The sequence below is a fragment of the Harpia harpyja genome, chromosome 12 (assembly GCF_026419915.1).
Source record: "Harpia harpyja isolate bHarHar1 chromosome 12, bHarHar1 primary haplotype, whole genome shotgun sequence".
In the NCBI taxonomy this organism is placed as follows: Eukaryota; Metazoa; Chordata; class Aves; order Accipitriformes; family Accipitridae; genus Harpia; species Harpia harpyja.
In genome coordinates this window covers 31,828,158-31,855,740 of record NC_068951.1, presented here as the reverse complement: position 1 = coordinate 31,855,740, position 27,583 = coordinate 31,828,158, and the positions used below count along the sequence as shown (strand labels likewise).

At 46.1% G+C, this 27,583-nt stretch overlaps 1 protein-coding gene across 5 annotated transcripts in view; it reads left to right on the top strand.

The window, feature by feature from the left end:
* The window catches only part of IL1RAP (interleukin 1 receptor accessory protein), a 49,807-nt gene that overhangs the window by 19,764 nt on the left and 2,460 nt on the right, over positions 1-27,583 (top strand). For 4 of the 5 annotated variants that reach the window (XM_052803740.1, XM_052803745.1, XM_052803741.1 and 1 more), the window contains exons 3-10: positions 9,491-9,776; positions 10,536-10,728; positions 12,573-12,738; positions 13,684-13,755; positions 14,904-15,033; positions 16,002-16,150; positions 18,283-18,432; positions 19,391-19,534. In XM_052803740.1, the coding sequence (XP_052659700.1) occupies positions 9,491-9,776; positions 10,536-10,728; positions 12,573-12,738; positions 13,684-13,755; positions 14,904-15,033; positions 16,002-16,150; positions 18,283-18,432; positions 19,391-19,534 (1,290 nt within the window). Of the gene's footprint in view, positions 1-9,490; positions 9,777-10,535; positions 10,729-12,572; positions 12,739-13,683; positions 13,756-14,903; positions 15,034-16,001; positions 16,151-18,282; positions 18,433-19,390; positions 19,535-22,281; positions 26,008-27,583 lie in introns of those variants that run through there. The other variant, XM_052803744.1, reaches the window with a different exon arrangement.

The window sequence follows — 27,583 nt, the reverse complement described above, 5'->3', positions numbered from 1 at the left end:
CTGCAAACTATTTCCCCCCCAGATTTTGCCAACAGCACTGTGGCTCTAAACATCTGTTCTTCGGGCTCTGCTGTTTCTGCTGTGTATGGAGGCTGGTGCTGCAATAAAATCATTTGCTGAAAGGGAGCCGCAAGCTGGAAGAGGAAAGAAATGTGATCTGAGTAGTGTAGAGTAAAAGACTTGGAGTCTGAGACTGAATTTGTGCCCGAGTCTGCTACTCACTCATGCCGTATGCGTGGGCAAATCTCTTCTGGTCTTGAGAATGTACATGATCTGCAGTGCCTGGGTTTGAATTCCTTACTCGTGACCTTTGGGACATTGTTTGCAATGGTACTCGGCGTCTTCTGCTTTCCTTGCCTCAGCTAAGCCATCCTTAAGATGGAAATAAGGCTTAGATCTGTGTGCTTGTGTTGTAGGATGCTTAATGAACACAGATGTTCTGATATCCAGAGAAGGGTAGCAAAAATCAATGAACCCAGTTTTGGTCTTACAATGATTTCTTTGGCACTACTGAAGTCATATAAATATACACTGGCCTAAAAGAGATGAAAAACCAGTCAGACGAAGAACATAACAGTAAGTATGAATACAGAATATTGTTATCTTGTTTCTAAATAAAGCTGGCCAATGTTAGATACTGACTTATTTAGAAGATGTAGCTGTAGTTGTGCTCCTTGTTCTGTTTTTCTGTCTGCTAACCAGGCTGTGTTCTCATTCTCCAAGAGCTCTCAGCTTTCACAGGGTGAGGGCTCGGGAGAGGATCACGGTTAGGAGTATTGTCCTGGGGAACTAGAAAAGCAGAAGAATATTGCTGCCAGGAGAGGAGGAGCAGCATCATACTGATTACCTAAAGGACCCACCTAGTGTGAACAGGTAACTGTTGTGCATAAATAGTCCTTCGGTGGAAGGAAATGTTGTGTTTGCATAGGAAACTCCTCTGACAGCTCCCTTGGGGGCTATCAGACAGGCTGTGTGGTAGGATGAGCCCAGGACTGGGGCCAGCTTCTGCCCAGAGTGACACCCCAGCACGGCAGGCAGTGGCTGTAAGGCAGCCAGGAGCCTCTGTCGCGGGAGTTTTATTTCAGGCTTTGCTGTTATTTACTGGATTGTGAGCATGTCTCTTACGCTCCCCCATACCAGAGGCTCTCAGGCACTGGTTTTGTCCTCTCTGAAGTCAGCTCCAAAGGGCCAGATGTCACCAGTGCTTCTGGATTCAGGTGTTGGCTGGAGCAGTGAAGTTCTGACCGCAGCGAGGCAGAATGAGGTCTGGCTCCGGAGGTCAGAGCTGCTGCCTGCACCATCTCTCCAGAATGCCGATCTGCGCCGTGCGTCTCTCTCGCGCTTAGCAGGGAGGCAGAGCAGTTACTTATGGCCAGGAGAAATTTGCAGATTAATAAATTACTGTCTGTAAAACACTTTGAAGATGGAAAGCCCTGAGCAGCTCCTCAGGATTATTACTATATAGCTCTTATTCTACTGACGGGGTTCCAGTGGCCTTATTTTCCTTATGATTTGTGACAGCCCCAGAAGCTGAGAAGCTTATTTTAGTGTGTAAAGTCAAAAGAAAAATAGATTAAACTGCATTATTGTTTTCTAAAGAGACTAAATCCCTCCCCCGTCATCTTCTCCTGGGATTTCCTGACTTCCTCCTACTCTTCCAATCTCAGCTTCTTGCTGTCCTAATTTAGGACATGATTTTCTAACCATCCGTACCCATCTGTGAGTTACTGCGGTTGTAGAAGTTTACGGCACTTGGGGGCATGAAGTTATTCAACACTGAGGGTGTTGAAAGGTGCACAGCCCTGAAGTGAATGGAGATAAAACCTGCAGAGCAGAGCTGGCCTGGGTGCAGATGTGTAACCACAGCCGCCAGCCTCCCTCCGCACCAGCCAGAGTCGTGCCCGCTGAGGAGATAAGACCTCACGTCTGCTTCTTGTCAGCTGAGGAAATAGGTTGTGAGGGGTGAGTTTTGTGCAGGCATCAACATGATGTGACCCATCCGTATTGAAGTGCAGAAATGTGTGGAGGAAAGCAGCCCATTTTGGGTGTGTTGCTGATGTGATATTGGAGGGTCGCTTTTGCTCCTCGGTGTGTATCAAATAGGGTGTCAGGGGACATCGGGGACCTGTCTCCTACCCTCCTTATCCATCATGTCCCCCTGCTGCAGCTGCACAGTTTTGTTCTCAGTCTCATATGTTTTATTGCACACAAGTGATTTCTGCCAGGCTTGTAGACCCTTATGGTGCATTTTATTGCCTGCTGCATTTTTTCAGTTCCCTTCTTCATCCGAGGACAAGTGCTGCAGCGTTTTTTTAATGCAGACATCCCTGTGGATATTTATGGTGGGCAGTGCAGAATTGTTGACTGTATTTTAAAGCAGGCAACAGAGACCCTGGCTAAGTGCAATAACTAGGCTGCATGGGTTTAACTAAGCAAGCCTGTGGCAGAGCCAAGAGTTGAGCTTGGACCTTGTCAAGGCCCAGTCTGATGTCCCAGGCACACAGAAGAGCCCCTGCCAGCTTGAGCACAGCTCTGTGGTGGTGCTACTCAGGTAAACCTCCTTTTCATGCTGCCTCTCCTACAGATGATTTTGCAATGGGCCATTCTGTTTCCTCTCTCTCTCTCTCTCTCTTGCTCCTGTGCTGCTCTGCTTTGCTTCATGCAGCAATTTCCTCAATGAAGTGGGATGGAAAGTAGCTATTTGCTCCTTTTCTCCTTCAGGCTTTGAAGCAGTTCATACCCCTACCTTTATCGTTTTGATCTCAATTTTAAAAAAAGCCTCCAGGAAAACATGTCAAGCTTGCTAGAGAAAACCGAATACTTTTTTTTTTTTTTTTGGCCCAGTTGCTGGAGGTAACCAAAACACTCTGTGCCACATACAGTAAACACAGCTTTACGCACAGATAGAGAGTGAAGGCATAGAGCTCTCTGTGGAGGAGTTTTAAAAGACACAAACAACAACTACCCCTCCCCGCATTACAGGCTGTGCTTGATTAGCTAAGGAAACTCGGAGTCAGGAGCTGTGGGCTCCATTACAGAATCATCATTTTTTGGATGTCATGCCTTGGCTGCTTCCTCTGAAGTCAACAGAAGTTTAGGCAGTCAGCTTGTTTTTCGTGAATTTGGCAGAGGCAGACCGTCACAACTGTTTAAACTAGACTTTCAGGATCTAAAGTTAAACAACCACAATGTGTAAGTGCTTTTGAAAATTATGAGCCATTCTGCAACAGAAAGTCCTTTTCCTTCTTCCTTTCTTAGCTGTCCTATTTATTTAAATTATAAAAGCGGTTGGGGGGGGAGAGAGAGAGAGAGCCTCCGTCCTCATGCGCAGCATCCAGTGGAGCTGCTTCCATGGGGTGAATCACAGCTCACTGTCAACGCAGGATGAATATGGTGAGACTTGGGAGAAGTATGAAACCACGTTGCCAGTGCCATTGCAGCAGATCTGCATGGATGGGGCTGGGCTGCGTGCTGTGCGTCGGAGCCGGTCACAGGGGGGTTTGTGCCAGGACTGCTTCCAGTTACTTCCTCTGTTGGAGAGGCTGTGGGAGGAAGGCAACGAGGTTATGACAGGCCCTTTTTGATGTGTTTCCACTGGAAGTCAGATTATAAATTGCTGCAGAGTTCACGAAGCTTCCAGGCTGAGCCTCCACGACAGCATTGAGCTACAACCAGTTTTTAGGCATTCTCTGACCACTATTGCTGCTGCGGAGATAGTGGGAGCAAATGGGGAGAGCTAGCTGATCTTGGCTAGGGCTAACCCAAGTTCTCTGTCATTCCCACCAATTTCAGTGTGCTTAGGTCTGTGCCTCTTCTCCCAGTTCAGGAAAGATGTTCTCATTTGTTTTGTTCCATGTTACCCTCCCTCCGCCGTGTTGTACGGTCAGATGGGATACAGACTGCATGGGAAATGCTGCCCTGCCATGCTGCCTAATTGCTCAGCTGCTGAGTGAAGTATGCAGCCAGGGAGCACGGGGTGGTGGTGTGCAGGATGCGTGTGTGAAAGAAAAAACGCAGACGCAGTGGAAAAGTGAGTGCTCCTGGCACCGGTGTAAACGGAAAGCGCACCCACGCGTGGCTGCTGGCCACAGCTGGTACCTCCTGTGCTCACAGCGCAACTCCTCCATTCAGCCTGGCTTCCTCTGCTTCCTTCTCACTGACTGCTGTGAGCTTGAAAGAGGGTGGGGGTAAAATTTTTTTTAAGGCAGTAATGATTAATTCTCACTTAATCGTTTTGCGTGACCAGCTTTTTCTGCTTTATTGATGCCGATTCTTTCATCAAGCTAACCGCTGGCCTGGCTGAGCTCCCCAGGTGGAGGCTGACTCATATCAACTTTGCTTTAAGATAATGCAGCAGGGACGGCCGAAGAAAGTAGGAAGCTGTTGAGATAGTGCAGCCCCATCTGCTGCTGCTGCTGAAATGGCATAGGGAAGAGGGGTCTGCCGTGTCATTCAACCAGCAGCACTGATGGCTTCATGTCCTGCTGCTGCCGCACGGTCCCAGTCTGCATGCAAGGCAGGTCCCCTCCCAAAATTAGAGACGATTAAAAACAGAGCATCAATTTGGCAAATGGCAGGGTAATTTTGTGTCGGCATGATAGATGGCTTCTCATAAGGATGGCTTTTTATTATTTCTTCACAGAAATTTTAACTAGGGAAAGCCTTTGTTTGTAGCCCCAGGGGAGGGAAGGTGTGGAAGTGGTGTGGAGCTGGTAGAGTTTTGGTGGTTGAGAATTTTTTTTTCAAATGGAGGTACTTAAAATGACTGCATAGAAATGCCAAACTGTGGACAAAATGGGACGGCATTTCTTGATGTGGCCTTACTCTGTTTTTCTTTTTTGATCCATGGGTTAAGCAGTTTGTCTTTTCTTGAAAAATCCAAATAATTGCACCAATTTCATCTCTGTTTTGACTGTGTGAGTGCTCATAATGGGTGCTGCAGATGCATCTCAGGAGCATTTCAGGTGTGTGTATGCAGAGCTCTGTTCCAAAGGGGGTAAATCAGTGTAATAAGAGAAAGGTTGGGAAAGGTTTCCAGAGATGTCTGTTTTCACCTTTATGCAGCTGAGCAACATAATTTTTTTTTTTTCCTCTCCTTTCATTTTCTACTTTGCATCTGGAGAAGGCACTTCTTCAGCTTTTGTTTGGCTTTTGAGAAGGAGTCTGTTTTGGATACCTGCTGTTTAAGGGTGTTGTAACACCAGATTCAGAAACAGTACAGATCTGACTATTTCTGTAACAGAAGAGGTTCCTGTCCCTTGTAGCAGTAGTAGATATCCCTATGAACATGGATTGCAACATACAGTCCAAGCAAGGAGTACCTTTGGAGTTAACTTTGCCAGTTCACCTAGATCCCAGTGTGCATCAGGGAGGAGCAGTAGCCCAGCAGCCCACCCGTATCTTTATCTCAAGACACATGAAATCAAGATGGACATCCTTACCCTGACCTTTCTGTCTGCACTTTCTCTTCCAATGCTGGAGGTGGGTGTTTCCTTCCACCATGCAGCCTCCCTCCAGCCTGTGTAATCCTTATGCCTTTTCCCGAGCAGGGCTGTGGAAACAGGACCATTTCTTGCTTTTTTTTTTGCGTTGTCTGTCACAGGTATGTATTATGGGTCATAGACTGCCTTGCTGTGTGATTACAGAGCACCCAGCAGAAAAGAGGGGTCAGTTGAGGCATCTGCAGTACACCTCATCAGTAATAAGAAAAGGATGGCTTTTTTCAAAGTGTTTTGCAGAGGCGTTTCTAGGAGGATGTATTTGTGGGATGGTGGATTTTTAGAGATTTTATTGTATCTGTCAGTCATGTGCATAGTGCTCCATTTGCTGCAGCATGGAAGGGACCATGGAGTTGCATATAGCTCCCCCATCTCTTCATTGGTTTCTATTTGTTAGTGAAGCGCTCTTAACTCCAACGGCTGTTTTGTGCAGGAAATATTTCGAGAGAGAAGAAACTCAATTCCTAGGCTTAGCCAGTGAAAACAAGTGCGAGTTGCTGCAAATGGGCATAGCACTGTAGAAGTTAGTGCTGTTTCTCACAGTTAGAACTGGGTCCTTGCGTCTTTCTGCAATGCCCCCTCAAATATTGTTACTGGAATCAGGGTATATCAATGTGTGTGTGTGTGTATATTTTTTTATTATTGTTTTTCCATAGTGGGAGCTGCTTCATGCCAGTGAGGTTCAATGTGAAGTCATGCCATTTTTTTCAGGCTGTCTCCGGTTTAGACTGACATCCAAGTAGCTGCATGCTGATGTTAGCAGCAAATAGGCTCTGAATGTCCAATAAAGGTTAAAATAGTGGAAGTGGCACAAAATGTTGCAGGGAGCTGTTGGATGCAAATAAAATTATAGCAATAATAATGCGAGCAATCCCTCTGCTTTACATGCGTGTAGGGAGTGCAGCCGGCTGCCTGGGCTTGATCCAGCGACTGTGGCAAAGGATGTTGCTGGCACAGGGAGAAGAGCCACATCACACCCGAGGAGGGAGAAGCTCACAAAGGTGTGTGTGTGAGGGATGCCTGCAGTCCCCTCACGTGCCATGTCAAGCAGAGTCCAGCTATCTCAGGCATAAAACACCCCAAAAAATCAAAATAGCAGTACTACCATCAGCATGGCACAGGGAGGAGGGAAGTTGTGCGAAGCACCACAACTTCTGTTCTTGGTGTTTTATGCACGAAGGAGGTCTCACTCCAGCCCATGGTGTTTCTGCCATCTCTGTTGTGAGTGATGGGTCGTGGCTTTGCTCCCTGAGCCCTTGGAGCTGTGCTGGGCTGGCTTTGCCCTGGCAGCCAAGAGGAGCCCTTGCCGGGAGGGTGGCAAGCGCAGCCTGTGATCTCGCATGGCTGCTGCATGGCTGCTCCTGTGGTCTTTGGTGTAGCTGCTCGTTAGCAGCATGGTTATGTGCTGTGTTTGGGGTTCAGCTCGGAGCACACAGCACCCCAAGGCAGGACGCACGTGGGGAGCCTTAGGACTAGCTGTTTGGTGTGACAGTGTTCTTGAAGTCAGGCGAATTAGCCAGCTCTGAGACAAAATCTCCAGGTACAGCTCTTATAGTAAAGAACAGTAACAGTCGCCTCTTCCCCAACCAAGACGACAAGGCCCATGCATTGCTTTTGAGTAATCTAGGAAGAAAAAAAAAAGTTGTATTTATTTTCAATAATTCATTCAGGTAGAACAGGTAAGTAGTTTTACAATGCTGATTTATGAGCTGTTGCAAAATGCAAGAGCTATTCATGGTAGCAAATTTCATTGATCTTGACTCCAAGAATTTCAGTACTGTAATGTTTTATGTAGTTTTCTTCCTCTTCAGTCCTGCCATTTGAAGTAATGAGGACAATTTGCCTTTATGCAGTCCCAGAGGAGACAGCAAAGTCAGGTGCCAGGAAGAAAACCTGGGTGTCCTGATTTACAGACCCAGCTCTGCTCCTTTCACAGGGAAAGCTTTTCTTTATAAAAACAAATGCCCCGCAATCTGTGCTTTATCATGCAATTAGCAGGCAGTCTCTGGCAGGCTCATTTGTCTCATTTACCACACTATGGAAACTTGCCCATGCCTAATCCAGTAGCTTGACCCCACCAGCATAAAGCAGCATACTGGTTCCAGTTGGCCTTGACCATGGTGGTGACTGGTGACTATGCGTCTTCCCATGGTATAAGGCTTCCAATAGTGTTTTGGTCTTTTAAAATGAGCCTTGGTGATGGCTGTGGTAGCAGCTGTAGTGGATGATGCTGTGCAGTTTTGAAATAAATAGCTATGTGTTTCTTAGATGACAAGCGACGGCACTCTCCAGCCATTTGGATTTGGGGTTCCTACTAGCAAATACTTGTACCCTGGGTAGCTTCACTGCCTCATCCTAGCCCAACTCCCTCTCTTCCTCCAGAAGAAGCACTCTGTCATATGGGTGTTTGGCGTACCATAGGAGGAGCAGTGCAGTTTGCATTTACATTTGTGTGTAAACCTGCCAGAAGACATTTCTATTCTTACTGGCCCAGATTCCTCCTCACTGTGACTAACCATTGCTGAGCTACAGGAGTTAGCATTGCTGCCTTTAAGCGCTGTGGGCCATCTTCTCAAAGGTTTATCTCTTTGCTTTTTTTAATTAAGTATGAATTTGGGGCCAAGCTACATCCCACTGTCTATTTAAGGAAGATAAAATGCCAGAAATCCTGCTTTGGGCCTGTGAAGTCAGTTCAGAAGAATTGGGCTCAAAGAGCATATTGTATTCTGTTTTTCCTCTCGGTCCAAGGTCTTCTAATATCTGCAAACCAGAGAGGCTTTGCAGTGTTGTCTCTGGTGTGCCTGTGATATGCTGAGACACTGCTCCCAGGGACTGCTGCAGGCAGCACCCCCCTCTCCTGTTCAACTCATTTGGGGCTCTCAAACATCAGGCTGCCCTAGCTAATGCCTCCCAGCACCTACAAGAGATGTGCTGGGAAGTGTGCCGTGCCATGCTCTGCCTTGTCGGTGCCGGGAGACAGGAGATGCAGTGACAGCAGCTTCTCCGTGTGTCTCGGCTGGCGCCGGCAGCGCGGGTTGCTCTCAGGTTTGCCGACACCCTGGTACCGTGCTTTGCTTGCACAGAGTGCTTTTGTGACTGGGCATCCTGATGGGTAGGAGGAATGGAGTGGAGAGGAACACTCAGAAGAGAAATGGGTTTTGACTGTGCTGTTTGTCCTGAAACTAGTCACTAATGACAAGGATAAATTAAAAAAAAAAAGAAAAGAAAAGAAAAAGGGCACTGCACAGCTTTTTCTCATGCTGCCCAGTTACTATGTCAGCCTGAGTCTGCTGTGAGCCACCCTGAGCCTGTTGAACTGTGCTTGGGGATTGCACCTGGAGGCTGCCTGGGGATCCCCAAGAGAACCTGCTGCCAGTCGCCACATGTCACTTATTAGTGCTTGTGCTCTCTGTGTTATCATAGCGTGCACAGGTGTTGCATGAATGCATCACAGGAAAGACAGTCCTCGCTCCCAGAACCCACAGTTCAGCTTCTTCTGGCAGGGGCAATGGCCCATAGCTCTAAGGGAGGGTTGATGTTTGCGTTGTTATTTTTTTTCCCCTCTTATTTCAACACCTCTATTTCTGTCTTCCCTGTCACTGTGCCTGGATGCACACACACCTCTAGCGTTGTTTTCATCCAAATTTTATCTTCCCACACAAGATTTTAGGATTGAATTTTCTTGGAGCTCTCTAGGAAGCCTGGTGTTATGCAGGAATATCCTATCCTACCCTACTGTCCCGATGGGGGATAAATAACTTCAAAGAAATGTAGGAGGTGTACAAATGAAAGTAGAGGTTTGCAGGTTCTCTAGAAACAAACACAGTATTCTTGTTCTGCTTTATAAAAGCCCAGTTCACTTCCACTGAAAACACTACCTTTTTGCCTCTGATTTTAATGGGGACAGGACCACGGGCTGTGGGGAACCTGGGAAGAGCTGTTTTTCTCATGCAGACTTGCAAACTAAGGTACCTTGTTCATCCTGGCTGCAGAACGCTGTGATGACTGGGGTGTGGACACCATGAAGCAGATCCAGATTTATGATGGGGAACCTGCCAAGATCAAATGCCCACTTTTTGAGACCTTCTTAAAGTACAACTACAGCACAGCCCATTCTGCTGGCTTGACCCTGATCTGGTACAGGATCGGGCAGGACCGGGATCTGGAGGAGCCCATTAATTTTCGTCTCCCAGACAGTCACATCAGTAAGGAGAAAGACACCCTTTGGTTTTGGCCTGCTCTTCTCAATGACACTGGGAATTATACGTGCATGCTCAGGTAGGTTGTGCAGTGCAGTTTCTGTATGTCTTCAGTATAATCAAAGGACTCTCATGGAAGTGGGAAAATTATGCTGTTAGCACCAGATCTTTCTGTAGGGAGAAGACCGTTTACATAAGCATTAATGGGAAAAGAATGTTACAATTATAAGACCGCTCAGTGCTGAGCCAATTTACATCGTAATAATTCTTGGAGCCTTGCAAACATTAATGAGTGTGCCTCTCCTTGCTGGCTGCAAGTGTCCGTGAAAATATTATTGCTGAGCCCATGGCAAAATCCACAGGCACTCACCATTAAGAAGTGATCTGTATGTCTAAAGTAAAAATAGTTTCAGATGCAGGGGTAATGTTTTGACTACATGCTAATTTGGCAAAGATTCATGAGATTCAGACTTCTAGGAAATTAAAAGTGTCTCTAAGTGTGCTACAAAATGAACATAGCATCTGCTATGCACTGAGTACAAGAGCTCTTTTTGATCTTCCTCACATTGTCTCTTGTTCATCGCGTCTTTGACCCTATTATCTCCTTTACCAGCAGGGGAGTGGATGTTGCTTGTTAGTCATCTTTATAGGCTTTTCTGAGCCAGTGTGGCCATCTCTGATGGTGTTTTCTTTCCCATTTATAAATGAGTCAGCTAAGGCTGTATGTGCCTCATCAGTGCTATGATGCTTGTTATTGCAGATGTGATTTTTATTTCATTCCACTGCTGTAGGAGTAAATAAGTTTCAACTAATCACCCCTATCCTCCTCTGTCCTTAGAAATACAACCTACTGCAGCAAAGTTGCATTTCCCTTGGAGGTTGTTCCGAAAGACCAACACTCTTGTGTAAGCCATTCAATAAAACCCACTGAGGAGATATTCTACTTGGAGCATTACCATGAGAAGATCATATGTCCAGATATTGATGGGTTTTACCCTGCTAGTGTAACACCAACTGTCAAGTGGTACTTGGTAAGAAGGACTTATTTGGGCAGTGGGGGGAATGCAGTGTTGTATCTGAAAAAGCAATGGTTGGCATGAGAATCATGGAGCTATGTTTCAGAGTCTCACCAGTGATGAAGCTGTTAATGAAGCTTTACTAATTTTAAGAGCTTTGTTTCCATTGAATTCAAGGGTAAAACTGCTCTTGGAAGGGAATTGAGAGGTAACACTGAACCTTTTTTAACCGGTGTGCACAAGTGCAGAATACTCTAGCAGGGATTTAGGAACCTCAGTTCAGCTGCAGGCAGTGTACCTGACCTGCTATGTAAACCAGTCACTATTCCTGTAAAGGAAACTGTGATTCATATTCCCTCTTCTGTAAAAAAAAAAACCCAAACCAAACCAAAACAAAAAACCCCCAAAACCAACCAACCAAAACAAACAAACAAAAAACCCCCCAAACCTGCTAATGAAAACAGCATTTTTCCAAAATCCTTTGAGGTCAGGAGATGAAGTTGTACATCAGGCCTTTGCAAGGACCATGGGTGCCCTGTTTGACACAATTCAGCAAACCTCTTTTCTGAAGATGGAGACATCCCTACTCCACCCTCCATATTGCTCTGATAATTAGGCTGTCTGCAGCCATCCTCAGGCTCTTGCCTACAGAATTACTGCTCAATTTTATTAAATTTTGACCTCAGTGTTTTTCTTTAGGTGGATGCCTTTAGTCAAGAGAGAATAAGAATTCTCAGGGGATGTGCAGCCAGAGGGTTATGGCACTGAATTCTCTAACTGCTTATAAAGCGCTTTTGGATTTCTAGATAGAAGGTTCTGTACGAGTGAATTTAATAATAAAGAAAGTTGGCAACAAATACATCTGCTGTTTAAAAAAAAACAAAAAACAAAAAACCAAAAACCCAACCCCAAACAAAAAACACCACCACCAACCCAAAAGAAAAAACCCAACTCTAAAACCCTTCAGGAAAAACTTACTTTTGTATCCAAGAGGAGCAGTTTCCCTTGAGTAGCTGAAATGCTTTACTTGTACCATTCATTGAAATTCACATCTCAACAATCAATTAGCAGAATGAAACAAAAAGCCCCACGGAAGTAATTTTTCAGGCAGCAAGTCATTCCATGCCTAATAAAAATCATTAAAAATGGTATATGACCCCTGTCTTAAACTGCCCCATTAGGATGTATCTGATTTGGAAATGTACCATTCAGAAATAATCTCTGAGAAAATGTGCACATCTTTGGGTTTTATGACAATCAAGATGTCATCTGCATAACCCTTTTCTGAAAAGGGATCTCTAGCTTGGTACTTGGCAGAGGTTTCTTGCCTTTCCTGACAGAAAGAGAAGAGCTATTAAGGTTTCTGTACTACAGATTCTCGTTTGCCAGTTGCCAATTTTGGGACCTCATCCTCAGCTGAAGTCAGTCAGGGTAGCTTAATTAGTCCCGAAAGAGTTAGACATGCTGACATCAAGGGGGACATGTCCTTTAGTCTTAGTATGCATTTGTGAATACATCAGCATTTTCTTTCTGTCTCTTTACTTTCACTCTTCACTCTGCTGAGGTGCTCACCTTCATTGCAAATGTAGTTCTCGATCAGAGATGTCCCTCTTATAAACGTGTCTGTATTTAAAGTGGGATAAAACTATGAGAGTCATCTGCTTCATCACCTCATTTTCAAGGTGAACATACCAGTTTGCATTCCAACATGCTCAAAGTTCACGGTATTTAGGTCCAACGTACATCACAATCCCAAGTATCATATTCATAGTATAAAAACCAGATCTTTGTAGTAGCATTTAAACCAGTATCTTTACTTTTGAATCCCCAAACTCAAGTGTTTTTCTGCCTAACTCCAGAACTGCAACTTGGTGGATGGCTTCTATGAGCGACACCCCCAAGGGTCCAGGCTTGTCATTGGCATTGTCCGCAGCGCGTACAAAGGGAATTACACTTGTATTGTGACATTCAAGGACCACGGAAGAACCTATAATCTCACCAGAACCATAAAGATGAAGGTGGTGGGTAAGAATGACTTTAAAATGTGTAAAATGCAGGTGGATGACTGCATAAGTGGTGAAAACAGCTGGAAGAGTCTGTCACAGGATCCATTTGTGGTTTGTGCACAAACTGCATTACCCAACTGACCTGGTATATTTTTGCTTGCTGGGGTCAGCCTCGTGTGACTGCCCAGGCACTGGAGGTCCTACCCACCACCATGTCAAATGCCCCAAACAACACAGAGGGTGACCAGGCTTAGGCTGGTGAGGTACAGCCCATGAGGTGGCCAGGGGTACCCTCTGCTGGCGTGTGAATGCATAACCCTGGCACTCTTGCTCATTTTTGTCTCCAGTGCCCTTTGCTCGTCATTATTTGTGGGATTGTCCCATTATAGCCAGCTTACCTTGGTCTTCTTGCAATCTCAAAGCCTTGAGACTGTTAATCAGCCAGGCAGGGCTCCAGTTACACAGCCCAGTGCTTGGACAGGTCGTCCCAGGCACAAGGGCTTAGTCTGCCTGCCAGACAGAGCTTAAAAACCTAGCGAACAGTAGAACACATGCTGAGTTCCATGGCAACTGCTGCTTTAAGAGCTGAATTAAATACTTGCGACAGGAAATGATGTTTGTATTTTGGTTTTTAGAAGCAGCGATAAAAAGAAACTGGTACAGGTTGTGCCTTGTGGGAGATGCTGAGTGGGAGATGAGAGGGGTATGGAGCTCTTCTGATGTGAGAAGCCCAAAAACTTGTATCTAGACTTACCTGAACTTTGGAGAAGCCTCAAAATCTGGGTCTGGCCCTGAGTTTGGGGACTAGGATTAGATTTCTCTTTGCATGGAACTCTGCAGCAGGATTGTATCACACGTTAGATAGGGGTGCGTGCAGTGGGGCGTGGGGGCATCATGAGTGAGGCTGTAAGAACCCCAGGTTCTCACGAAGTCCCTGTGGGGGGCTCTCTGTTCTCTCCTGCAGGATCTCCGAACAAGGCCTTGCCACCACAATTCACCTCTCCAAATGAGAAAATTGTCTACGAAGTGGAAGCAGGTAAATTGCAACGCTCGCTGCCTGCTGTCGCTGCCCTGGCAGCCTGCCTGCCAGAATGGGGAGACCCAGCCAGGCATGGAAGCTCTCCCCTTCCACTGCATCCCTGGTGCTTTCCCTCGCAGAGCACACGAGCTGCCACAAGTTGCCTGGCAGAGAGTGTGGACTGCCAGTTCTCGATGCCAGAATAGGAGAGCATGGCTTTAAAAGTTTATTTTTCCAAGCACAAATAAAGGTAGATATTCAGGCATGGAGATGCAGGACTGCAGCTGCAGAAGCAGATGAAATGGGGACCCGCAGCTGCTTAAAGAAATTTCTGTAGGATCTGGTCTCAGCCCTGTCCCTGTCATTTGTTCCAACCCTCCCTCATTCAGCCCCTCAGTGGCTTCAGCCTTCTAGCCACTTCTTGTTCATCTCTCCCTTCTTGGCTGATTATTTTCTAATGAATGACAGCTCTCCTTTTGCTGGCCTCACAGCATTGTGTAAAGGGGTACCATACCCCTTCCCCCACCCCATCTGTTTAGACTGATAGCTCTTTGGAGCAATTCCCTATCTTGAATGGATCGTGTCCCATTACATTGCTGTAATAAATGTGGTGCTAGTGATGATGATTAGCAGCAGAGTCTTCACTTTTAAGCACAGCGTTTTTGGCTCAGAAGGTCAGACTTCTTCCATAGACACTCTAAGATAAAATCACTTATGGGCTGATCACAAAGATATTCACACTCCCAAGCCTGATCTTGAGGGGAAGTTAAATGCCTGAACAAGTGTTCCCACACCAAAATGCTTTTGTGGAGCTGGATCCTTCGCTTTATGGCATCTGTCCCTTGTGCAGTGGGGATGATTAACACTGCCTGGCTTTCCAAGGAAGTGGTTGGCATGGAGCATCTCCCTTTGGGTGGGTCACTTGGTGCAGTCAAGGAATTTGTAACACATTTGAGAAGGCAGGATACTTCTTCCTATTTATTTGTCTGTCATAAGTCAACATGTTCAGGGTGTTAAACTGTTACCAGATGTCTGAAGGTGGATGCTGGCCTCATTCCCTCCTGAAAGGAGGCAGAGCTTAGGCTGGTAGGATCGCTGGAAAGCACAAAAGTCAAGGTGATGCTGTTCCTGCTTTGCAATACCTCACCATGGTCCTTTCTTCCCAGGAGATGACCTTGTTCTGTCCTGTGAAGTCTTCTTCACTTTCCTGAAGGACTCCCGGACTGAGGTGTGGTGGACCATAGATGGGAAAAACACAGATGACATCACAGACCCCAAGATAAAAGTCACACAAAGGTAACATAGTAATGTGAACTTTCATTTGTATCTAACCCTCTCTTGGGTCCTGCAGAGAGGTGTGGGTACAGACATGCAATAGTCCCATTTTCCCTTGCAAGGGAGTGTGAAGTCCCCCGCTTCCCTATTAATCAGAAACCCCTGTGTCTGCACCATGCCATGATGAGCACCAGGACCTCCAGTGAGGATGCCTCCAGACCTGGACAGTATCCTGTCTTACAGAAGGATTTGAGGGAGCTTTGTTTACCAGTTCACATCATCACTTGTTCAGGTCCTGGTAGTTGTCCCAACAGCTGGTGCTATTGTGGGACTCCTAAAACAGGGGCAGACAGAATTTTCTTTACAGGAATGTTCCCAAATAGCATAAGTGATAAAAATGTTTCAAAAAACAGAGGATGAAAACAAAAATGTAGTGTTATACTTAGTATTGATTAGGAGGAATAGAGATTCAGTTACATGAAGAACCCAAATGAGGTTCAAAGTCCCATTTGCTGGGTGCTGAATTACATGTGGAAAGCAGTTGCTGCCCCAAATGGTTCACAAACCTATGTAGAAAAAGGAAAGGCAAAAGGGAATACTATTATCCCCATTTTGCAGATGATCAATTCAGGTAGAGAGAGACAAAAGTGACTCATCCAGGATTGCACAGACAATGCAATGTGGGCTCTGAATCCTGACTTCATGAGGTCTTGTTGCTTTGTAGGGAGGAACTTCCTTTATCTCTAAAATGCAACGTGACACAGCTGCAACTAGAAAATTATGAGTGGCAAAATAAATATTAAGGAAAATCAGATAAAGAAACAGCTGCAGCTGTATTAAAATCTGAAGTGTGTATCGATTTATAAATATCAGTTTAGGTGTTTTGGCTTTTTTAAAGAAAGAGTCGGGTTATATCGGGGAAAAGAGTATTTGCCACTAAGAACTTGTTGGAGTTTCACATATGTAATGCTCTAGTTTTTCTCTTACAGTGAAATTACTAGAGATTTTGAAGACAAAACTATCATAAGGACTCTAACAGTTGCAAAAGCCACACCAGAGGACTTGAAACGGAATTATACTTGCTATGCCAGAAACGCCAAAGGCAAGGACCATCGCCAGGCCATAGTGCGCATGAAAGGTAAAATACTTGCAGAGCATGGGTGTGAAATGAGGCATGCTCAGAGAGGGCTGTCGGTTCTTCCTGGAGCCTTGCCCTGCAAAACAGTAGGGGAACAAATAATTCCATCAGGCCTTTTTCCCCAACACATGCTGTTCTGTATGTACTGCTGTATTATTGCTGTCATACTGCACCACTTCTCGGAGGCAGGGAGCAAAGGACAGATGCCACATATACCCTACCATGGTCAAGTGCTTGGGGAGAGAGAGGGATAGATAGACCTGTTGTTCTCATCCCATCTATGTGCCACAATTGAAGCAGACCTGAGGGGACAGGCTGCTTGGAATGATTTCGTGTTACTTGCTTGTGCGAGGGTTTTGCATGATGCAACGGCTACCACTTCGCATCCTCCAGAAGGCAGACTGCACTCGTTGACATTGCTCAGGGAGTGAGACAGTCTAACCACGACACTCTGTGGTTTTACTCCTCGCTGTGATGATGCTTCAGTCTAGATACAGCCATCTCAGCATGGATGGTATGGACTGATCCACCTCTGTTCAATGTGGTTTTTTTCCTATGTCTTTCTTTCATCAAAGACTTTGTTTCTGTTTCCCAGACCCACCTGTCACTAACAAGAACTGAGCCCTCACTGTAGGTATGTGAGGTTTCCTGATTAAGGTGGATATTTCCACCTCCTTATTAACCTCATCTAGAGCTTTAATACCTGCTTACTGTAGGTTGGAAGGAACAATAGACCAAACACACAACTGAGGCTAAAACCATTTGCCAGTGTGTTCATCCTACATACATAATTCTGCTGGGATGATAATGTTTGTACATGTAGCAGAAGTGAATCTAAAATCTTTGGATTCTTTCTCTATACAGCAGTGCCTAAATGCTGTTTTCTAGTGGACTGATCCACACTACCCTCTCTCTTCCTCCCCCTGTCTGCTCCTGAGCAGTTGAGTGGGTTTGCTCTGAGCAGACCCGGTTACTTGCCACCCCTCCTTTTTGCTCTGTTCCACAGAAAAATCCAAGAACCATCCCCGACTGCAGCTAAGCTCACTGCAGACCATCCCACTGCACATAGGAACATCAAGCATGCCAGAACCTAGCCCCTCAGGACTTGTCTTCCATTTTTTAGCAAGTAGCTATATATGTTGGCTCCAGCTCTTTCATTACATTAGGTTATATGTGTTTCCTGCTTTTTCTGGATGATTTCCCTCTCCTTCTCATGTACTTCTGTTGCTCATCACCTTATGAAAATTGTTAAATTCCTTCCATTTTCTTTTTTTTGTAATTCAGTTTCTAAGAAAACTTATTAAATCTTGAAATTTTGTCATGTCTCCGCTCACTGCTGTTCTTTTATTGTGCAGTTTGCCAGTGTGCATGTCAGCTGCCACCTGAATTGCCATAAAAATGGAGTTGCCCAGGGATACAGTTAGTGGAGTTATTTTCTGTCCTTAATACAAAGAAGCATCAGTGGCGTGACAGACACTGTATGAGTTGGAGGGGGGCCTGTGATATTCTGGCTTGATGTCCACAGGTTGTCCTATTTGTTTGCAAGCATTTCAACTTTTCTGTAATGAACTCTGATTCTTCTTTCTTGGTAGAAAACAATCAGGCCATGGCTAGTTATATACTTGCTGTCAGTCTTGGGACAAGCCACAAGAACTGTGCGTGTTTGATGGGGAGGGAAAGTGGTGGCCATTGCCTTTATTTACTGCAGATGAGCTTTGGCTGGCTCTCCTAGAAGTAGAGTGCTGTTGTGTTGCCCCAAGAGTTTGCATATAGTGCTGAGAACGTCATGTTCACAAGCTGGCTTTGGACTGTGCAGGTGGTTTCCATCAACAGGTCATTCTACCATCTGCCTGCTCCCAGGGTCTTGCTCAGAGCCAGAAGTCCAGCCTGTGCTTTGACTTGCTCTGCCAGCGCAACCAGACCTAGTAGCCCAGAATGGGGACTCCAGGGTGGCCAGCCATCATGTGTCCTGCCAGAAAAACCTTGGCTTGGCCACCGTACTCTGAAGGGCCAGCTTGGCTCTTGGCTGTTCCTTTGTGGTATTTGGCTGCATGTGACACAGGCTTGTTGCTGCTCAGCTGAAGGCCCAACCTGTTCTGTAAACCATACCCCCTATTTATTTTTTAACCCAGCTGTAGCACCGAAGTACACCGTGGAGCTGGCCTGTGGACTGGGGGCAACCATCCTGCTCATTGTGGTGCTGGTAGTCATCTATCACGTTTATTGGTTTGAAATGGTCCTCTTCTATCGGGCTCATTTTGGAACAGATGAAACCATTCTAGGTAAGGAGCTAAAGGGCTTACATTTATTTTATCCTGCTACAGGCTGGACCCTTCATTTTCATAGAGGAATCTTCATATAAGCTATTTTTAACCTTCTTCACAGCATAATGACATTTTGACCTTCCATTTCTATACCTGCATTCAGTTGTGTGGGTCATTTTAGAGCAAGAGGAGTCAGGTTTGGGTCAGGGGAAAGGAGAGAGAAGTCCTCTGTATTGTCTGCAGAGGTGAAGCATGGACATGTCAGAATCCCTGGGGCACTGCCCTGCTGATGCCTAGCTGTTTCATCCGATCTAGATGGTCAAGATAAGTCATCAAGTTTCAGTAAGTCCCTAGTGTCTCTGGTGACTTTATGTAAGGATTCACAAATCCCGGGGGATTTGCTTTAAAATGTGGGAAGGCATCCAAAAGGATGGGTCTGGAAACCACCCTTCTGTCCTCAGTTCTTCCACAGCTTCCCTGTGTTGCTGGGAGTTAATTTCTTGGGACTCTGAGCTGAGATTTCTTCCTCCGTAGGATGAGGAGGGTGTTCGAGCCCTCGCAGCTTGTGGTGTGAACCTGCCAAGGGGGTGCGGCGGCTCTCGGAGGGTGTAGGCAGGGTGCGAGTCTCTGTCTGGTGGGACTGCTCATGTGGATAGACAGCAGTGAGAGGAAGCAATGTCAGAGGTGTCAAAAGACAAAAGGACCGTGGACAGAATGGGTTGGTCATCTTGCTGTGGTCTCATGCCTTCAGTGACCCAGCAGTCTCCGAGTACCCTGCACGTTCAGGCTGGGTAGTCAAAGAGGCAGGGCTGCTGTCTTGTAACTGTGGAAATCAATGTATCTTAACCTGTGGTGCCTGGGCTCAAAGTGAATGTTCATATCTGCTTTTCCCATGAAGTAAGTCAAAGGCTCAGCATGTGCAGTATCACAAGTGTCTCTTTTGCCGTTTGTGTTTCTCTGCGCTTCCAATGCTCAGACGGGAAGGAGTATGATGTGTATGTGTCCTACGCACGCAACGCGGAGGAGGAGGAATTTGTGCTGCTGACGCTGCGGGGAGTCTTGGAGAATGAGTTTGGGTACAAGCTGTGTATCTTTGACAGAGACAGCCTCCCTGGAGGAAGTGAGTATTTCACAGCGGGCTGTGCTCCATGTGCATCCTCTCTTTATTGTTCTTTGAGGTATTGATAATTGATAGGAACTGGCTTATCCAGATTAACCTTATCCTTTGGGTTTTTTTCCCCATCTCCATTAATGATCTCTTGTTGGTATTTTCTAATGTTTTTGCTTCACGTGACAATGTTGCAGATGCTCCAGGCCACCAAAAAGGCTGCAGTGCGCAAGTGGTGGTTGTTGGTCATTTCAGTTGCTCTCCCCAGGAGTGATGTACAGGAGTGATTGATCCATCAACATGAGGGAATCAGACCACTGACCTTCATGCAAACCCTCTAAGCTGCCTTAAAAAAAGGGGATAAAGTCAAGGCTAGAAAGAAAAGAGGCAAGGGGAGTGTGATACTGGACCAGACTGGTAGCTCACAGAGGGTAATGGTGAGTGCCTGTAAAAACCAGGAGTGTCTGCTTCAGGGAGGTGTGGAGAGCACCATGCCAACATCAGTGAGAAGATAATGTGCCCTCCCAGAAGGCCTCCCCCTCACCCTCATTAATTAGAGAGTCTGTGTCTAACATGGCATACAATTAAGTTGCTATGATTACAAGTACTTTGTTGCAGGTAGTGAGACTCATCTCTTCACTAAGATGTAGATTTGTTTTTCACTGTTTCAAGCTAAATCGTACAAGGTTCTGGACACAGTGTCTGCTGGAGGGTTGCAGGGAATCACCAAGAATGGAAGCTTGTGAAACTCTCCAGATATGTGTACAGTCACACAGGTGCCACAGCAAGGGTACAAATCTAGCTAACGCTTTAAATTTCTAGTGTCCTGGGGACTGAGTTGGCTGTATGATCCCTGTTGCCTACTAAAAGTTCAAAGCCTGAACTTTCACCAGTGCAGACTGCCCCACTTTGAATTCTTGGGCTCTGGGTCAGGACCCCACTGATGACAGAACCTGTGCTGATAAAGTCCATTAGGGTCCCTTTTGGGTAGGACAGGAGGGACTGCTGCAGTCCCAGCCCAGCTGTCTGACAGAGGGAGCAGAATCAGTCTGGGATCTGTTATCTTTATCTCCTAGATCGTTGCCAGGACACAGCACCTCTAAGTTTGAGGGCAAATAAATACTTGTGCCTCAGGGTGCAGGGAGACAGCTGCAATCCTGGTGCTGTTCCTTCCAGAGAGAGCCTGGATGATGTGGCAGGGCACCTTCCAGGCTCTGTTTCCCTGACGCCAGTGCCAGGCTCAGACCAGGTTTGCTCTGAGCTGTTCTCGCCAGTTGTTCCTCAAGATGTACATCTCCTTCCTGTTCCCTCTACCACTTCTTGCCATCCTTCCCCTTTCCCTTTGGAGGGTCTCATTTTCCTCCCAGCACAACTGTCCTGGGTTCCCTGCCCTTCACTCTCACCCCCAGGGCGCTGCCATCCCTGCTCACTGTGGCAGTCACTACCAGCCTCAGCCCAGCGCCAGCCCTCCGGAGCACTGCTGCGGTGCCTCACCATCGCACTGCTTGTTTGCAACACTGCTGGGGCTTCCCCGTTGCTTCTTAGCTAGGATTTGACTAATCTCCTTCTTGGGGAAGCATGGTGAGCCAGGAAATAGCTTTTGGCAGCTGGTGTCATGCCTCCAGAGTGTTCATCTGAGTCACAGGTAGAGAGTTATGTTGTCCTTGATGAAGAAACAGTGGGAGATGGATTATCCTGTGAGTTTGCTGACGGGGACTAATCAAATGTGCTTGACAGCTAAATGAAGTTGCTTGTCAGAGTTATTTTATTCTCCATTGTATTTTCTGACCAGTCAAGAGCGTTCCCTTGTCAATGAAGTGTGGGAGATCCTGCAGCAGAGAGTGCAAGCACCAGGATTCACACTTACAAGGAGTTTTCACATTAATTACAGAAAGGTGCCTAAGGACAGTCTACCTGCAGATGTTAGAAAATCAAAGAGGATCCACAGTTACCATGACATGTCTCCAGCATAAAGGGTATCACTTTTGGGACACTTCATTAAAAGTCCTCAAAGCAGTTTACTTATCACTTCTAGAAACACTCAAATCTGCTTTCATCGATGACAGCAACAGGAACAGCTGGATGAGTAACAGGAGTTAGGGTGGTAGTAGTTCCAAAGCAAATTAACCCATGAGGACATTCAGGGAGGGTGTAGATACTTACTGTGTGTATTTGGTGTGGGGAAACTGAGGCAAGAGGAGTGAAGGGATTACCCAGAGTCACTCTGGACATCTGCCAGAGGAGGACGTAAGCATAGGCATTCAGGCTTCCTGACGCCTCTTCAGGCTGAGTCTTTTCCTTGAGGTCATATGTTGTCCAGCTCCAATTTTCCTGCTTTGCTCCAGAGAGCCCCTTTTTCCACTCTCACCAGAAGGAAGCTAAATCTGAGCCTACCAGAGCAGCCCTCTTGGCCATACGGCATCCTTATAGCATTGGGCGGTGTCACTGCCACGTAGTACAGTGCCTTTCAGATGTAGCTACGGCAGGCATCTCCGCGTAGCATGTGGAGGAGGAAACACACCTGTAGGCAGCCTAGGGCTGGGAGTAGAAGGTGTCACTGTATGGGGTAGTGGGTACCAGCCATGGTGTAGGAGGCCCTACCTGGAATCGCTTGCAGGGTTGGGAAGCACCAGTATAGTCTCTAAAAAGGGCCTCGAAGGGATTTTATTGTCCCCTTCAAGAGACACCTGGTGTCACACTAGCAGCTCAACAGCATGTTCTCCGCCATCACTAACCACCTCAATGTTTCTTTCTCCCAGTTGTCACAGACGAAACCCTCAGCTTCATCCAGAAAAGCCGACGTCTGGTTGTTGTCCTGAGCCCCAACTACGTCTTGCAGGGGACACAAGCCCTGCTGGAGCTCAAGGCTGGTCTAGAGAATATGGCCTCCAAGGGCAACATCAAAGTCATTCTAGTGCAGTACAAAGCCATCAAGAAGAGCAAAGTGAAGGAGCTGAAGCAGGCCAAGGCGGCCTTGACTGTCATTAAATGGAAAGGAGAGAAATCCAAGTTCCCAAAGGGCAGGTTCTGGAAGCAGCTGCAGGTGGAAATGCCAGTGAAAAAAATTAGCAGGAGTTTGAGCCTTGAAGGGCTCATGCGTATCCCTGAAAAGTGTTTGACACCATCGGAAAACAAAACAAAACAACCCCCCCAAATCCACAAATTAGGCCAGGGAGTGGGAAGGAACTCAGGGTTTTTGCCATGAAGGACTGTGTCCCAAGCATTTTAGAGGACAGTCATGTCTCCCTGTAGCTTTTCTACTGCCCTGGCAGTAGAGAGACCAAAGACGCATACACCTCCTCTCTGCAAATGCATGTCCTTGTCATCAACCACACAATCCCTGGGCTCAGCATCTAAATTTGGGCTATCCAGGTGTGATGCAGCTAACACCTTGTGATAGCATGGTATTTGCATAGGCCAGTACTCCTAGCTCCAGTTCCTATGGGACTTTTGTTAGCATCCAGGACAGACAGAGCTCCTTTCCTCTCCTAAGCAGCTTCACTCCTTCCTGGTCGTTGGTCCTTGTTGCAGAGGCTGGGGAACAGTTTGAAAGGTGGCTCCAGTATAGAGCCTTTCATGCATGTCCCAGCTATATTGTGCTGATCATTGTGGGGGGAGCATAAACTCTTGAGGCTCCTCATCTTTGCTCCCCATGTTTCTGTAGGAGCAGGGGCATTCAGACAGTTTGGCAATGTGAAATGGCTGTTACAAAAGCATTTTAAAAAAAGCTCCACTAGGTGATATTTGTATTGTAGCATTTCTACTAAGTGGTCAGTCTCTGGGACTCTGCAGTCCCTTGAGTACGCCAGATCCTTCAGGGCTGTAATGCTTGTAATCCAGGGGAAATCTCTCATTAGTACAGGCCATGGAGCATGTCTGAGAGATGCCTTTTTGTAAACTCAGGGACTTCACAAGCACTGCAAGGAACCCCAATTTACTACTGAACCCCCCTACTGTCTCTGTGCTGCTGGCTGGGGGAAAGCATCACGCAAGGTGCTGCCAAGGCCTCTGGGATGACACTGGATATATATCCAACTCCCCAGGAGACCCTACAAACTTATTTGAACTTACTAAAAACTACTAGCTCTGTCCAGCTGGGTAAGACTATGAGAAAAAGCTGAGAAAGTTGGGGTTGTTCAGCCTGGAGAAGAGAAGGCTCTGGGGAGACCTTATTGTGGCCCTTCAATACTTAAAGGGGGCTTATAAGAAAGATGGGGACAGACTTTTTAGTAGGGCCTGTTGTGATAGGACAAGGGATAATGGTTTTAAACTAAAAGAGGGTAGATTCAGACTAGATTTAAGGAAGAAATTTTTTATGATGAGGGTGGTGAAACACTGGAACAGGTTGCCCAGAGAGGTGGTAGATGTCCCATCCCTGGACATATTCAAGGTCAGGTTGGACGGGACTCTGAGCAACCTGATCTAGTTGAAGATGTCCCTGCTCATTGCAGGGGGTTGGACTAGATGACCTTTAAAGGTCCCTTTAAACCCAAACTATTCTATGAAGACTCAGTGTTCTCTGCCTGGCTATGAACAACATCACCATTCATAATTCAGGGCTCAGGTTTAAACTAGCCTTGGCGTTACAAAGCAAGTCTCCACCCATCTTGTTTCCAGCCCAGAGCTGCAGAACAGAGGATGTATCTCAGCTTCTGCAAGCTTTGCACAATTGGAAATATAAAAAACCATTGAGTACCCGTCCTTGCTTCAGTGGGAGGCAGAAGGCATAGGAGAGGACCTGGTGAGTTAACCCCCACCAGACAGGCTTTTCAGACCAAGGAGGGGAGTGTCCCTTCCCTTGTAGGACAGACCAAAGCACAGTGGGACTCTGGCATTGACTGGTACTGTTGTTCACAATGTTTTCACATGAAACTACAAGCTCTGGGGGTGTCTCCGTACTCCTGTAGCTTCCAATGCAAGGGCCTGCCCACTTAATTGTGGAATTCAGTATTACACACACTAAGTGCATGCTTATTTTTTGTTGATAATGGTTGCTCCTGAGTCACCTCTGACTCATGCTTTTGCTCTGTTGGTGTCCAGCAGGTGAAGCATATCTATTCATAATGGCATTAAAAAAGCACTACAATTTGGAGTCTATGCACTATTCACCCAGCTGAGCAGGGAGGTTTGAGGGCCTCCCAGTAAACAGCCCAGTCTTAAAGGTGTGGGGCTGAATCCTGGCATCAGTGAAGCCCCTTGCTCTTAGCATCTTATGATTAATGATGTTATTTCAGGGCAGCGGGGAGCCGCAGCCACCCATACTGTTGGGCAGGTACTGTACAAAAGTGGAACAAATAGAGCAGCTTTCTCACCTTCCTCTTCACCCCCCCTGCCCCAAGTAAGCTTTGCTTTAAGCAGGTAAAATTGCAGTCAGCTTCACTGAGGGCAGTGGAGCTCCTCATCTGCGCAGAGGTGCTTAAAAGCTTTGCTGTTACAAGCTTTTCTACCGTGGCTGTCAGTGGAGGGACAGAGCTGCTTCTTCCCACACTCCAGAAAGCTTCATTTATATGAAATAGCACCCAAAACCATGCTCAGCTTTGTGAAGCCATTGCAACCACATCATTTTGCCCAGCTTCACCTTTTTGTTTGTGTTTTCAGCATCTCTGTAATCAGCTGCCAGATCTGCAGGCAGAGGAAAGGCCCTGAGGCCAAATCAGAACTGTGTGAGATTCCAATTTGATTTTTAAAAAATAGTCTCAAAAATACACATAAATTCAATTAACATCCCAGACCTCACCACATCACATCTTACTTTTGGCTGAGGTACCAAGAGAACTTCTGCTGATGTTTTAGTAAGACTGATTATTTTAGGAAGTTAAATTCACCTCATTTATCTTGCTGACTTTATTCAAAGAGTTTTCCAAATAAATAATAGACCAGGACTTTCTCTGGCATACATTGCAGCGGCCCTTGGTGCCATTGCAACCTCAGAACAGGATTACTGAGAGACATCAGCAGAGCACCCACAAGGCAAAAGGTGTGATGGTCTGAAAGGGGCCCGAGAAGTCCAGAGGGAGCAGTGTGGAAGGAATAGCACTGGACCAGCTCCCCTTCCGTGGGAGCTTTACCACTGGCATTGCTGGGAGCTGTCAGGTGAGGAGCAAAGCCCAGTCCCAGCTGTAATGCAGATCTGCAAAGCACCTCACATACACCTGCCATTTCATCCTATGCCACGTGTGGTTTCCATTGTGGGATTCTGTCACAGCATCTGTCTAGTTCAGTTGATTCATTTAAGTTTCTGTGCTCTAACCTAATGTTTATCAATATGCAGCTCATACAAAGTTCCTCGTTGTTATTTCATGGGGAAATAGCGTGGCACAAATTGGAAAAAATACCTTCCCTCCCCCATGCCATTTGATGTTGTACAGCTGTTCCAGAGTTTTCCCTTCTCTTTTCTGTATGTTTTTGCCTTTATGTTACTTGGTCTGTGAAGTGTCAGTATTTTATTTTGCTTTTCAATAAAACATTTTCACTTTTGCATTTCAGTCCTTGTGCATTTCTCATAAGTATCATTTTCTTCCCCATTACATCTGCGAAAGGCTGTTAAAGAAAGATGACTGTGTGTAGTCTAAGCATCGAGATCATTTGGGGACACCTCCTTAGAGGGGGGCATTTTCCTGGCTGTTTCATGGTGTGCCTGCAGAGATCCTGAGGCACCACCACTGCTACCAGGGCCATGCAAGCAGAAACACAATGACACGCAGCACTCAAATGTCACCCAGCAGTGGGCATGCACACACAGAAAGTCTCTGACCCAGAGAGTGCTCAGTCAGCAATCACAAGATAGAAAAATGGGAAGGAAATGCCTTCCTTTTGCTTGAGAGACCAAGCCAGAATGTTGAACAGAAATCTTGGAAATCTGCCCTAACCACAGAAATCAAACTCACTCTTAGGCTGCTTTGACCATCACCTTCCAGGTAGTTGGGTAGAAAAGGTTCATTTAGCTTCCTATTTTCCCATTGAAGACGCTTTCTTGGCTTTTTCCCTTGTTTGCATGCTAGCAGGTAAGTTGAGAAAGAGCTTAGTACTTCCAGACCACTAGCAAAATGAAGACGTGTGACAATCTAGGGATTTGCGGTCTATGGGGTGTGGGATCTATGACCCCCCAGCTTTTATTGGGCTGGGACAAATGTATGGCTCTTATAATCCTCTGTTATATCTCTGGGTTGCATTAGGGGAGACGCAAGTAAACCAACAAAAATATGCAGTGTCCTTCGTAATCATGTAGTAAAGATACATTTTTTTAGTATAAAGCAGGTATATCCAGGAGTATCAAATTCCCAGCTCTGTTGGTACCGAAGCCCCCGCAGCGTTATTGCTGCCTGCCCCATCCTGTGCTGTTGGCATCACTGGGAGGGACCATTCTGCCTGCGCACCGTGAAGTGGCCACTCAGAATTTTTCGTGAGCTGGGATTACATTGTAAACTGAACATCCCAAGGCATCCTGGTCAGCCAAGTCTAAATGCATCCCATTCTCAGAAATAAAATCTATCTTTAGGAATTTGAGCATTTTCCCTGCCAAAAAAATGCCAAGTCTCAAAAAGTGTTGCAAATTCAAAATTGATAAAATAAAACCGTCACTGTTGGCTCAATCAAAACATTTCATTTCAGCAGTGTTGGAATCATTCACATTAATTGAACCTGTGCTTTTTGAGCAGGCAGGTAGAATAGGTGACCTCCCAGGGGCTGCTCCTGCCTACGTTTTGCTGTGATTCTATGATTCCAGTTTCAAAAAGAAAGACCTTTCAAACCAGCAGAGGAGCTTTTTCTTTCACAAAATGTCGAAGCTTGGATGATTTCAAAATAGATCTCAATCAGTTATAGAAAGGTTTGAATGAGGTCTGGACTCAGTAAATTGGGAGATGCTGCCAATTCTTTGTGCCTTTGAAATAGGATGGTAAGAACATTTCATGGCATTAAGTGAAAATTCTGACAGATCTGACTTTATAATGTACTTTTGGTTTCAATGAATCAGTGTTTTCCTGTGTGTGTTGGGGGGGGGGGAATCCCCCCCAACCTTGTGTACAAGAAAAAAATACTTCAAATAGTTTGATTTATATT